We start from the raw sequence: 15092 nt of genomic DNA on the forward strand, positions 1-15092 counted from the left end.
GCCTCCGCTTGGTTTCCCCAATGTAGAGGTAGCCACACCGGGTACAATGGATACAGTATACCACATTGGCATATGTGCAGGTGAACCTCTGCTTAATATGGAAAGTCATCTTGGGGCCTGGGATGGGGGTGAGGGAGGAGGTGTGGGGGCAAGTGTAGCATTTCCTGCGATTGCAAGGGAAGGTGCCGGGTGTGGTGGGGTTGGAGGGCAGTGTGGAGCGAACAAGGGAGTCACGAGAGAGTGGTCTCTCCGGAATGCAGACAAGAGTGGGGATGGAAAAATGTCTTGGGTGGTGGGGTCGGATTGTAGATGGCGGAAGTGTCGGAGGATGACGCGTTGTATCCGGAGGTTGGTGGGGTGGTGTGTGAGAACGAGGGGGATCCCCTTTGGGCGGTTGTGGCAAGGGTGGGGTGTGAGGGATGTGTTGCGGGAAATGCGGGAGACGCGGTCAAGGGCGTTCTCGACCACTGTGGGGGGAAAGTTGCAGTCCTTGAAGAACTTGGACATCTGGGATATGCGGGAGTGGAATGCCTCATCGTGGGAGCAGATGCGGCGGAGGCGGAGGAATTGGGAATAGGGGATGGAATTTTTGCAGGAGGGTGGGTGGGAGGAGGTGTATTCTAGTGTACAGTCGCTATACACCTGTATTCCGCATGCAGATGGCCTCAAGGCCCTCTGCTTCTTCCTGTCCCGCAGGCCCGACCAGTCCCCCTCCACTGACACCCTCATCCGCCTAACCGAACTCGTCCTCACCCTCAACAACTTCTCTTTCGATTCCTCCCACTTCCTACAGACTAAGGGGGTGGCCATGGGCACCCGCATGGGCCCCAGCTATGCCTGCCTCTTTGTAGGTTACGTGGAACAGTCCCTCTTCCGTACCTACACAGGCCGCAAACCCCACCTCTTCCTCCGTTACATTGATGACTGTATCGGCGCCACCTCTTGCTCCACAGAGAAGCTCGAACAGTTCATCCACTTCACCAACACCTTCCACCCCAACCTTCAGTTCACCCAAGCCATCTCCAGCACATCCCTCACCTTCCTGGACTCTCAGTCTCCATCTCAGGCAACCAGCTTGTAACTGATGTCCATTTCAAGCCCACCGACTCCCACCACCAAATACATACACAAACACACACATACACTCCCCCCGCCATCTCTCTCCCTCCCCCGTGCGCGCGCACACACATTCTTTCCCTCCCCTACTCACACATACACTCTCTCTCCTCCCCCAGACATGTGCACACACACACACACACGAATCTATGGGGTGAATTTGTATTTGCAGATACATTCTATATTGTTCAAAAAGCATACAATTTACGGACAGTCAGTCAATGTGGCGTGTTATAAATTCCTACTTTAGAAATAAAATCAGTCTGACTCCTAACCAAAACACAAACAGATTCTAAACAATGTCTCATATCTAACAGACTTTGTCTGGCCTAAAACGTCACCTCCTCTTTACACCAATAAAACCTTTAGTTCTCGCAGGACAGTGACTTGAAAGGAATTTGGGGATTTACATGTACATATTAATCAATTAAAACCTTCTAAATTGATTAAAGATTTAACAGCATCTTAAGTTTGTTTAATACATCAGTGGTGTGACACTTTGATCTTCTACTTATAAATTCTGTGTCTGATACTACCTCTCTCACCAACACCTGAAGGAGGAGTGAGGCTTCGAAAGCTTGTGTTTTCAAATAAACCTGTTGGACGAGAACCTGGGGTTCTTACCTGGTTAAAAACTGAAAGAACTGCAGGTGCTACAAATCAGAAACAAAAACAGAAATTGCTGGAAGAGCTCAGCAGGTCTGGCATCATCTGTGGAGAGAAATCAAGAGATAGTGTTTTGGGTTGAGTGACGATCTCGAGGAGAGTCCTTCACAGTAACCTCAGTAGGTGCAGGAATTGAACCCACACTGTCAGCATCAGTCTACATCTCAAACCAGCCATTCAGAAAACATTTGGTAAGATGCTACCGACAAGATTATTACATGATGTTAGGTTTAATGAGATCTGCGATATTAGCATGGGTTAGTTGGCATTGGTTAATTGACAGAAAATAAAGAACTCAGATAAACAAGTAATTTTTCCAGTGTTAGGAAATAAATGAAACGCTGCAAGAATTGGTGCTGGGGTAGGGGTCAGTTCTCTACACCCCTCTAATGTCTTAGAGGCACAAGCACCTAGTGACAACATGGGCTTGCAGAGTGCTGCCTCAGCACCAGGGACTGGTTTCAGTTCCAGCCTCAGTGTGATTGTGCAAACTCCCCACACACATACTCCCTGTGTCTGTGTGGGTTCCTACCACAGTCCAAAGATGCATGGATTAGGTGGATTGGCTATGCTAAACTGCCCATAGCTTCCAGGGAACTGTAGGCTAGGTAGATTAGCCAGGAGAAATGCAGTGTTTCAGGGATACGGTGGGATGGTTGATGGGCTGAATAGCCTGCTTCCACACGGCAGGGATTCTGTGATTAAAGCTTAGTTTGGCAAAGCAGGCTGAGGGGGATGAAAGGAAGTTGAAATGTGATAAGCCTGGTTAAGTGAATCAGCAAGAAGTTGATAGGTGGAATTTAACATGGCAAAACGTGAACTTTTCCACTCTGATGGAAAAGCAGAATTTTCTTAAAAAATAATGCTTACACTGGCTCCCTCAGATAAGCCACACCTTGTTTTTGGAATTTGCGTCCTTGTTTTCATTTCTTTCCATGGTCTAACTCTTAGCTGTGTATCTCCTCCAGCCTGACAATCTGACAGGATATCTATAATCCAGTGATTCTAGCCTAGAGTATCCCCAATTTTTGTAACTCTACCATCAGTTGTCTTGCCCTTTTCCTTCTTCTCTAAACATTCCTTGCTGCCTTGCTCACTTCCCAGAAGACACACAAACCCCATTAACTAAGCTTTTGGTCATCTGCCCTAATATCACCTTACGTGACTCAGTGTTAAACTTTGCTTTATAAAATTCCTGAGAAGGGCTCCAGGATATTTTGCTTGCTAAAACGTGTAATGTAAATACAAGGAACCATTGCAGCCAATTGCAATGATATTTCAATGGCATTAGTGGGGCATTTCCTGAAGGAGAACCAGAGATCGTATGGAATCAAGAGGAACTTTGGTCTCTCAAAACACAGCCTAATGGAGCTTGGATAAAACTAAACTGGACTTTACTGAAATTAACTGGGAGTTTCCCTAACTTCTGTCAGCAGTTCATTTTACCAATGGTTAAAGGAGGCAGCACTTAGTAGGCTGCAACATATAGTGGGCACTGAGCTCTTGTCGTGCCACAAAAATTTAAGGCTAAGCAATAAGATCCCACAATGGATAACTAAATAGAAAAAATAGAATTGATGGCTCTGTGACAGGAGAGAAGGAAACATGAATGAGAAAAGAAATGCACATTCTTGATTTCAATCGCCAGTCACATTATTACTGGAGAGGCGATGTCCTAGTGATATTGTTGCTGGACCGTTAATCTGGAGACCCAAATAATGTTCATGAGACCCAGGTCTGAATCCCCCCCCACAGCAGCTGGTGGAATTTGAATTCAATAAATATTAGGAATTAAGAATCTAACAATGACCATGAATCGATTGTTGGAAAGACCCATCTCTTGCACTAATGTTCTTTAGGGAAGGAAACTGCCATCTTTACCTGGTCTGGCCAACACGTGACTCCAGACCCACAGCAATGTCGTTGACTCTGAACTGCTCTCTGGGCACTAAATGCTGCCTAGCTAGTGATACCCTCATCCCATAAATGAATAAAAAATATTACTCACTGTGACCCACGAATGGTTCTTTAGTAATATTTTAACTGCTTTGAGTCACCCATTATACAAGTTGAGTGGCAGTGTGAACAAATTCCTGACAATAACTCCTTCAGGAAAAGGGTCAAAAACCACTGGTTACTCAAAGAAACCTTTCTCACCAGCCAGTGTAGTATCACTGAAAGGGTTCAGATCCATGCCTGAGAGATTCAGGCTAGAATGCAGCCACCAACCCAAAGTAAACACCCTCTTTCTCCTTGTCTCATTTGCTTTAAAGCTCTACATCTATCATGTTCCCACTCTAAATGAAGGTCATCAATTTGAAATGATAGCTGCTTGGTTAACACTACAAACTTGCCTGACCTGCTGAGCATTTCCTGATATTTTATGTTTTTATTGCAGAATTTCTGTCTAAATGCAGGCTGACTGTTGACCAACTTAACCTCTGGGGGATTAAAAAAAAGAGTATCGATGAAACTCCCTTAAATTTCAGGAAAGTAAACTGGTACTTGACATTATTAAAAACAAAAGAAGGGGAAATAACTGCTGCTGAATTCACGTTATTTCTTTTATTGAACATGAGAGGCGGTCACTATTGCTATAGAGCATTAAATGACTAACAGAATATCTTTCACTTATTATGCATTCCAACTTTACTTCCACAATTCTGTACTTCTGTGACAATTCAGCACATTTTCACATTGATGATTCTAATGTCACAAACATAACATGCAGAGGTGTATGGGAATGAGTGCTTTGTTCTAAGAGTTGAGGGAGCCCGATTCCGCCAACTGCGATCATTGTACAATTACATTTGTCAAGGTATTCTTGTACATTCCTTACACAAGATTTTATTTGTTGCATTTATTTTTTAAAAAACAGTTAAGAGTCATAATTCCTTCAAAGTGCAAGTTCAACTTAAATCAGCCACAATTAAGATTTACATGCTCATTTTAAAAAATAAATTAATACAAAAAAGCTCAAGGGAAAATCCTGTTAGAAACAGAAAAGTTACATTCTGGCTAATGCATGGTTTTAATTTAACGGAACATTCCTTCGAGGCACATGCTAAGGAGAATGGCTTCAAATGATCAATTCAATTAGGTTGTGGTGCAAGAGCAGTTAGTCAGTCCAACAAGCTTTGGACCATTTTTGTTTACATAACTTTACCCTAAAGAATAATTAGTTGCACTTTTAGTGGAATACTCCCAAGAAGTTTGACAAGATTCACATTTATCTGTCTAAACCCAATACAGGCTCCTTTTGTTGCAGATTAAAGTTTACACTATTACTGTGATGAGAATTTTCTCTTTATTGGTCCATGCAGTGGGAAGCCCACAGATTAATACAATATCATTGAAGTTTATTTCAACCAGTTGGCAGTGGCTGAGTTTTGAGAGTCACGACGCTCCAGCCATCCGGAGTTTAGGGCAGGCTTGTGGGGTCAACTGCCTTTTTAGTGTCTGTCGCCTCTGTACATTCAGTCCCAGAGATGATAATGAAAGCTAGAGATTGGAGACTCTCATTTGTGGTGTTTAGAAACAATGTTCAGGGAATCAGCAACAACAGGATTCCAGTTGCAACACAGGACTCAATATGTGGGAGAATAGATCAAGAGAAAATTTTAGTGTCTGTCGATTACACAAAAATGCTCTGCTTACAGTGAATTACTTTTGGAGGGAGTTGGCTCAATGTGGCTTTTTACACAGCAAGAATCCAGAAAGATCAAATCGAATATTGATGAAACTGACTGGGTCTGGATCCCAAGAAAACAGTCTTGCTGAAATACTACATTGAACTCATCCCTACCTACACTAAAGATACCAAACAAACATTTTATCTGTGCCACTTATAGACTGGGTATAAAGTTGGCTGAGAGACAAGGGATCAATAGTAGTGATAGGGGTCAGAGATAATGGGAACTGCAGATGCTGGAGAATCCAAGATAACAAAGTGTGGAGCTGGATGAACACAGCAGGCCAAGCAGCATCTCAGGAGCTCCTGAGATGTTGCAATAGTAGTGATAGGCAGTGGTTATATTGACTGAAGGAAGTATATAATGAGTTTCCCAAAGGTTTATACTGCAATCACAGCTCATCTTGATCTCAGTTAATAAAGTGGGCTTAAGTGTATAGGGCACAATATCAAAATCTATAGATGAGACAAAACACAGAAAGATTGTGAACAGCGAGGATGACAGTGGTGGTCTTGGAAGAGGACACAGGTTGTTGGAATAGACATAACAAGTGACGTTTGATGCAGAATAAAGTGATAACTTTTTGGTAATGATTCCTTTCTGGGGAGACATGATGTAGTGGTCATCCAGAATTCCAGGCTGTTCTGGGGACATGTGTTCAAATCCCACATTGATAAATGATTAAATGTAAAGTTCCATGAAAATATGGAATTAAAAGGCAGCTTTAGTGAGGCTACATAACCACTGTTGACTGTCTTACAAGTGCATCTAGTTGACTAATGTCTTCAGGGAAGGAAATCTGTCATTCTACACATGAATCCCAGGGGTCAGTCAGCTCATTTGCATTACAAATTCTCACGCCAGCCAAGAATACCCTGAAGGAATCTCCTTCTCAACGTGCCCCTCATCTGAGGCATGGTGACACTCAGGTTCTCTCTCTCTCTTAAGCAGCCCTATGGTGTGGTAAGACTAAGGCAACTTCACCTTTTTACATGTGAATCCAGATCCACAGCAACGTGGTCAATTCTCAACTGCCCTCTGGGTATTTAGGGATGGGCAATAAATACTGAATGGATTAAAATAAAGAGAGGCTATTTTAAAGGCTTGGATAGTGTAAGCCTTTTTAATCAATTTGTTTTTATCCTGTTCTTAACAGTTCATGCACATGTATCGTCAGGTCTTTATTTTAGTTCAAAAAGAGAGAGAGACCTGAGGATACATGTGCATGAACTGTTAAAGAACAGGATAAAAACAAATTGATTAAAAAGGCTTACACTGACCCGGCCTTTAAAATCAGTGCACAGGGTAGAAAAACAAGGAACAGTAATACAGTTCCAAGTCAAGATGTGGTGCTGCTTGGGAGAGGTCATTTCAGGTGGTAGCATTGCTATGCATCTGCTGCCTTTATTCTTTGAGGTGGCAGAGATCACAGGTTTGGAAGGTGCTGAATCTTGAAGATAATACTGCTGATCATGGTGTACCATTAGCATTTGTTTCAGTGCATCTACTGGGTGGCTTCCTCCTGAATGACATCTTATGCCAAATGGCAACTGGTCTAAATGTTGTTGGAACTGCATTTATCCAGACAACTGGAGAGTATTTCAGTTCTGAAGATGGGTAACAGGACCCAGTCTCTCCACAGATGCTGCCACATCTGCTGAGCTTTCCAGCAATTTCTGTTTTTGTTGGAGAGTATTTCCTTCCTGTCCTGATTTGTACCTTTCAGATGGAATGAGTTGCTTACCATAGAATTCCCAACTGCTGACCTACAGTATTTACATGGCTGGTCTAATTCAGGTTCTGAGCAAGGTACTGAATAAAGGGATTCAGCAGTGGTAATGCCATTGAATGTCAAGAGATAACTGTTAGATTCTCTCATGTTGGAGATGATCATTCAACATGTTGCACCAATGTTACTTGTCACTTAGCCCAAACCTGAATGTTGTCTTGGTCTTGTGGCGTGCAGGCACAAACTGCTTTCAGCACTGGATGTCATAATCACAGAGTCTTGGTGCACAGTAAGAGGCCCAGTATACTTGCACTGGTCACTAAGCATGTCTACTCATTTTCCAGCATATGGCCTGTAGCACTTCGAATGACAGTTGTTACAAAACATACTGAACAGGCCCTCTTCTGAACTTATGACTGAGGAACGGAAATTGATGAAATAACTGAAGATGGCTGGGCCTAGGACACCTACCCTGAGAAACCTCATATTCATGATCTGGGTCTGAGAGGACTCTGGTTCATCACTCACAACCATCTTTGTTTGTGCTGGGAATGACCTCTACCATGATGTCCTTTGACAGCACACTCAGATCAAATGATATCTTGATGTTAATGACAGTTCCTATCACCTCACTTGTTCCCATTGGTAGAAGGGTCAAGAAGTAAGGACACTGTTTTAAGGTGAATTACAGATGAAAGAAAGGCAACATGTCAGGGGAGGAAAAATACTTTTGATGCTGTAAATGTTATGAAATGTACAAAGTGAGGTGAAGGTGGCTGTTTTAATTAATTTAACAGGGAACTGGATGAGCACCTGAAAGGAGACACAGAATCACAGGTTGACAAGACAGAATGGGGAAGTGGAACTGGCTAAATTTCTGACAGCATGCGAAAAGGGGTTCAGCTGGGCAGTTGGGCTCCTGTGCTGTAACCATTCTATTCAGTAGACAATACATAAGTTGACAACCTCAGTTGTATGCTAGATAGCCAGCAGACACTGGGTTAACGTACAAACCCCTTCCTCATGAAGTGACAAAGGAGGCTGATTGCACCACCAACAACGTAGCAATTCAGTCATCGCAGCCCTGATCGTGTGTTCGGGTCTGCAGACTGGGGTTTGAACTCACAACCTAATGACTCAGAGGTGCGAGTACCCCAACTGAGGAGAATCGACATGTGTTCAGCATATTGCCCTGCTTTCATTTAGACGGAAGCTTTTCAGTATTGTGAAAGCATAGTAAACAATGAAAGGTGATCAAATTTGGTTTTCAAATCTGTAAAACGAACACAGAGTTCAGATGGAAGAAGTTTTCTCCACAAAAGACAGAGTGTTTAATACAAGTGTCTACTGAAGTAGCAATATTGAAAATAGGAAAAAATAAATATTTTTAAATTGTAACAAAATAGGAAGAGGATTAGAAAGTAACTGGTGTCAAACAGTTAGCACTGGCACCAACGCAATGGCTTTCTCTATTGCTTCTAATGTAGATGAACAATACTGTTAGTTAGCCTGTCCTCCACATTGCATTTAGCCTCAATTTTTGCAAGCTCTCCTGAGAATATTCCTTTAACAGCTTACAGTAGCATGGTCAACAGTTGTGAAATTGTTAAATTTTCATCTACAGTACAGTACAGTGCAAACAAAAAAAAAATCAGTGCTTTCCTGAGTCAACTTAATATCAGCAACCCATTTCACACTAGTACACTCTTAGTGTGTGGGCCTTTCACAGATCAAAGCTAGTCACATACCACGAGAAAACACCTCCAACCTTTTAGGACAGTTTATCAGACAAATCAAAAACCTATGTCAAGCTATTTTATATAACAGGGGTTTAACTTTGTGATTGTCCCTAAAACACAAATCATTAATGCCACTGCAGAAATTGTTTTTCAAAAAATATATCACACCCTGGAATGCTTAGAATCCAGCATAATTCATCACAGTTGCAGTACTTTAAATTTTTCCTTTGACATTATTGCACCGGACGTATTTCAACATCTATTTTCTCTTCTACACAAGATGGATCAGGATGGCTCACAGTCTGCCGCAGAGTGATTTCTGGGCCCCCTCCATAAATCGAGCAGAAGTAATTCCAGGTCTCTTCGGAGATCTGGCCAGAATCAGCTCCTGGATAAGAAATTCAAGAAACATGGCTTCTAGTCAGAACACAAGACTCCCTTAATGATACATTGGACTACTAATCCAGTTAAAAAGGTACCCACCCAAATAAAACAGCCCTAAACTTTTTCAAGATTCCTGGCATTCACTAGGACAGGGCAGGATTGGGCTGGACAACCAAATCCTTCACGTGGCCTGGCTGATCACTCCACTGTTCTGGACTCACCGCAAATCTGTCAGGTAATTTGCCTGGGTACTTCATTAGAATTAGTTAAGTGGTTGTTTTCGACTGGCACAGACTTGATGGCCAAAGGGTTTTTATCTGCACTGCAGTCCTCTGACTCTCTATGACTCATATCATAGACATTCAGATAAATGAAGACTGTGCGAGAGGCTTACTTCTTAAATAACTTCCATATTTACAAGGAATGGGCAAACCTCACACTGTACAATAACTTAAGCATGGTGTTAGTTGAAAAGTGCTTCAACTGAGGTCACAAAAATGAAATGCACCATAAATGCAAGCTTGTTTTCCTAGGCTGCCTTGGACTTTAGACAAACACTAACTATCACCACCACCAAGCTTGCTGACTGGCATATTGCGTATTCAAAGTCACTTAGTATTAACTCATAGAACAGTATCAGCACTATTTTGTTTCCCCTCCCTATAATACTAAATGGATTTATTTAACAGTTGGCTCAGAGTGAGAAGAGCAAAGCTCGGATATTCTGTAACATGCTGAATACATACATGCAATTCGTGAACATGATTACAAGTCTTTGTATTTTTAAAAAATTCATTCATAGGATGTAGGCATCTCTGGCTGGGCCAGCATTTATTGCCAGTCCCCTGTTGCCCTTGAAAAGGTGGTGAGCTGCTTTCTTGAACCACTACACTCCACGTGCTCTATGTAAACCCACAATGTCGTTAGGGAGGGAATTCCAGGATTGTAACCCAGAGACATGAAGGATTGGCAACATATTTCCATGTTAAATGGTGAGTGGCTTGGAGGGGAACTTCTAGGCGGTGGTGTTCCCATGTCTGTGTTGCACTTCTCCTTCTGGATGGAAGTGGTCATGGGTTTGCAGTGTTAAGGAGTCTTGGTAAATGTTCACAGTATTTCTTGCAGATAGTATAATGCTGCTTACAGAACATAGGTGGAGGGTGGAATGGATGTTTAAAGATCTGGTGCCAATCAAACAGGCTGCTTTGTTCTGGATGGTGTCAAGCTACTTTCGTATTATTGGAGTTACACTCATCCAGTTATCCACCACATTCTTGACTTGTGCCTTGTAGATGGGGGACAGGCTTTGGAGTTGAAAGGTGAGGTATTCACTGCAGGTTTCCTTACCTACACTTGTGACCACTGTATTTCTGGTCAATGGTAACTCCCAGGATTTGACAGTAGGAAATTCAGTGATTGTAACACAACCGAATGCCATGGGGCAATGGCTGGATTCTCTTTTATTGGAAATCGTCATTGATTGGTAATTGTGTAGCACAAATGTTACTTGCCAATTTTCAGCCCAAGCCTGGATACTATTGAGAGTTTTCTGCATTTGGATATCAAGCGATTCAGTATGAGGAACTGCAAATAGTATTGAACTTTGTACACAGTCATTCTGACCTTATGATGGAAGAAAGGTCGATGCAACAGCTGAAAGAAGTTGGGCGTAGGGCGCTACCCTGGAGGAAGCCCAACAGAGATGTCCTAGAGCCGACATGATAAATCTCCAACAACCACATATTGGTATAGATGCCAATGGCAGTCACTCTCACTTACCAGTTCTTTTCTCCAAGACTTTTTTTCAAGTTTGAACCAAGATTTTAATGAGGTCAGGAACTGGATGGTCCTGGTTAACCCCAAACTGGGCAGCACTGAGCAAGTTACTGCTGAGTAAATGCTGCCTGACAGCACTGTTGATGACACCTGCCATCGCTTTACTGATGATCAAGAGTAGATATTGCATTTGATTCCAATAATGGCTTTAAGATTTTTCAAATATGAAACTTCAGCTCAAAATATTTGTGGAGACTGTCATAGGAAAGTTTGGGTCTGGCATCATTTTCCTTGACAATCAATTCAGAAAAGCTACCCTAATAGAATTTACAACACTGAAACAGGTCACGTAGCCCATCTCCTGAGAGTGGTCAATTTAATTGTCTTCAGCATCAACCTTCACCTAATGATCCACAAAAGTCTAAAACTCTACTTTCTATCAGAATGTTCTTCTATTTCTTTCTCTCTTATGTATTTATGGCTTCCTGTTTTAGACCACCATAACCTGGAAACATTTCTTCATATTTATTCTAGCAAACTCTAACATGTTTAATGCCTTTATTAGCTTTCCCCTTTTCTAGGGATAACAGCTTCAAGCTATTCAATGTTTCATTTCAGACTTTTATTATAATTAGAATTCTTTTATACTTCCTCCAATCCCTGTAATCCAGTTCTTAACAGATACCAAATCTACATACATTACCTCACATGTATCAAAGTTCAATACAAAGTATAAAGTACCTTCACTCCCTTTCTGTTCTATTAAGACCAATCTGTGCAAAATAAAGAATATGCACATACCTTGTTTTAAAGACACATGGTTGCTTTTGCTGACTGCTATCTTGGCATTGTCAATTGGACCAGGAGGTTCTAAGACAAGAGAATAATTAAGTGTGTACTAAATCAGCAAAGACACATTTAAGATATGCATAATCACTCATTATCTGGCCATTTATGCAAATAGTGCAAGATAGGTTTATCTATCACTGTAAATACGCTTTGTAAACAGCACAAGTTGCTTTTTCTCATTTGAAGTGGTGATAATTCTGTTCTTGAAATTGAAGACAACAGAAGGGCCAGCTTCAACTAGATCGATGATGCCCAACTACAATTCAAGTGTGGTAACTCAAAACCCCAGATACCAAAACTGTTGAAAAAAATTCATACTTAATAGCAGTCAGCCACAAAATTTGTAAATCTACACTTCATTACATATCACAAATAAACCTGAGTACATTTATGAGCAAGATAATAAAATGTGAGGCTGGATGAACACAGCAGGCCAAGCAGCATCTCAGGAGCACAAAAGCTGACGTTTCGGGCCTGGACCCTTCATCAGAGAGGGGGATGGGGGGAGGGAACTGGAATAAATAGGGAGAGAGGGGGAGGCGGACCGAAGATGGAGAGTAAAGAAGATAGGTGGAGAGGGTGTAGGTGGGGAGGTAGGGAGGGGATAGGTCAGTCCAGGGAAGACGGACAGGTCAAGGAGGTGGGATGAGGTTAGTAGGTAGCTGGGGGTGCGGCTTGGGGTGGGAGGAAGGGATGGGTGAGAGGAAGAACCGGTTAGGGAGGCAGAGACAGGTTGGACTGGTTTTGGGATGCAGTGGGTGGGGGGGAAGAGCTGGGCTGGTTGTGTGGTGCAGTGGGGGGAGGGGATGAACTGGGCTGGTTTAGGGATGCAGTGGGGGAAGGGGAGATTTTGAAACTGGTGAAGTCCACATTGATACCATATGGCTGCAGGGTTCCCAGGCGGAATATGAGTTGCTGTTCCTGCAACCTTCGGGTGGCATCATTGTGGCAGTGCAGGAGGCCCATGATGGACATGTCATCAAGAGAATGGGAGGGGGAGTGGAAATGGTTTGCGACTGGGAGGTGCAGTTGTTTGTTGCGAACTGAGCGGAGGTGTTCTGCAAAGCGGACCGCTTTGCAGAACACCTCCGCTCAGTTCGCAACAAACAACTGCACCTCCCAGTCGCAAACCATTTCCACTCCCCCTCCCATTCTCTTGATGACATGTCCATCATGGGCCTCCTGCACTGCCACAATGATGCCACCCGAAGGTTGCAGGAACAGCAACTCATATTCCGCCTGGGAACCCTGCAGCCATATGGTATCAATGTGGACTTCACCAGTTTCAAAATCTCCCCTTCCCCCACTGCATCCCTAAACCAGCCCAGTTCATCCCCTCCCCCCACTGCACCACACAACCAGCCCAGCTCTTCCCCCCCACCCACTGCATCCCAAAACCAGTCCAACCTGTCTCTGCCTCCCTAACCGGTTCTTCCTCTCACCCATCCCTTCCTCCCACCCCAAGCCGCACCCCCAGCTACCTACTAACCTCATCCCACCTCCTTGAACTGTCCGTCTTCCCTGGACTGACCTATCCCCTCCCTACCTCCCCACCTACACCCTCTCCACCTATCTTCTTTACTCTCCATCTTCGGTCCGCCTCCCCCTCTCTCCCTATTTATTCCAGTTCCCTCCCCCCATCCCCCTCTCTGATGAAGGGTCCAGGCCCGAAACGTCAGCTTTTGTGCTCCTGAGATGCTGCTTGGCCTGCTGTGTTCATCCAGCCTCACATTTTATTATCTTGGAATCTCCAGCATCTGCAGTTCCCATTATCTCTGATACATTTATAAGCAGTTTTTTTAAGCTTCCATGATTTCACAACTTCAATTAATATTTCAAAATGTTTGTTCCATATGTAGTTATAAAACACATTTTCTATTAGAAGAACTGCAAGGGTAAACTGAGAAATCCAGACACTAAACTCAGGATAACAAACAACTTTCTTGTGCTTAGTGAGTTACTTTATAAGATAGTATTTCCTGCCAGGAAATACTTCGGTAATAAATTGAGTAACTGCAGTCCAAAAGTCTATGGTGCAGGTTGAAAACCAAATAGAGATGAGATAAAGCAACAAAGTTGATATTAAGGTTTATTTTAAAATGCTAAAATCGTACTATGCAGAGAAGCCAGATGCAGCAAGTAGCACAGTTGAGCCCCTGAGAATAAACATGTTGAGATTATGGAAATTGCAGCCAGTCTGGGTTTCAAAAGAAGCCAGGATATAAACAGTGACAACGTGAAAATATTCAAAAGGAAATTTCTGAAGCATATGGACATTTCGAACTTGAGTTTATCAACCAACACAATTATTTCAACTTGTAACTGCTGTTGCTCTGCATTTCAGCCCTTGAACAAGAATTCTCATTGATCCAATTTGGAACAGAAAAAGAATGGATCCTTGACAGAATATAGCCTGGCCTCTTTTATAGAAAGGATGTAAAGAGGGAGAGCAGAAGGTGCAAACAAGACATCCCAAACATGATACTGGAACTAAAAGGAAATACCATTCTGTAAAGGTTGAACAGGCTCTAGAAAGCTGAAGATTAAGGAACGACCTGACAAGAGGATTTGAAGATTATGAAAAAGTTGGTAGAATATATGCAGAACAGATAGTTACACTTGTAGGTGATTCTCCAAGACTGGGGTTTATAAATGCAAGACAGTCATTAAAAAGTCTAACAGAGATTTTTAAGAGAAACCTGGAGTAGTAAGAATATAGAATTCACTAATACAAGGAGTAGCTGAGGTGAATATCACAGATGTATTATGGAGAAACTAGCTAACCATGGGAAGAAAGAAATACTTGGATATGTTAATAAGGTTAAAGAGAGATGGATGTGGGATAATGTACGGTATAATTGCTAGCATTGACCATTCCTACACTGTGAAGACTTTGTAAAATGCTTGGACTGCATCTTTAATACATGGCAGCCCTGTCAGACCAGATCTGTTAATCCATCAAGGGTAAAATCCTGGCCTGCATCCTCCTGAACTGCCTCTGCCCCGACGCTGAGATTCACCAAGAAACTCAGTCTGCCATCGGGGGAACCGCAGACATGGGTCTTGACAGCTATGCAAATCCAAGAAAAACATCAGGAGCAAAACCTAGAATGGCTCCTTACTTTGGTCAGGGCAACAAAA

At 42.7% G+C, this 15092-nt stretch overlaps 1 protein-coding gene across 1 annotated transcript in view; it reads right to left on the bottom strand.

Annotated features, from left to right (window-relative positions):
* Window positions 1–4328: 4328 nt before the first annotated feature.
* Window positions 4329–15092, bottom strand: part of usp33 (ubiquitin specific peptidase 33) — a 92901-nt gene continuing 82137 nt past the window's right edge. Inside the window, exons 23-24 of the mRNA XM_048539432.2 lie at window positions 11904–11972; window positions 4329–9330 (exon numbers count right to left, since the gene is read on the bottom strand). Coding sequence (XP_048395389.1) covers window positions 9176–9330; window positions 11904–11972 — 224 coding nt within the window. The 3' untranslated portion in view covers window positions 4329–9175. The remainder of the gene's footprint in view (window positions 9331–11903; window positions 11973–15092) is intronic.

The sequence above is a fragment of the Stegostoma tigrinum genome, chromosome 8 (assembly GCF_030684315.1).
Source record: "Stegostoma tigrinum isolate sSteTig4 chromosome 8, sSteTig4.hap1, whole genome shotgun sequence".
Taxonomy (NCBI): Eukaryota; Metazoa; Chordata; class Chondrichthyes; order Orectolobiformes; family Stegostomatidae; genus Stegostoma; species Stegostoma tigrinum.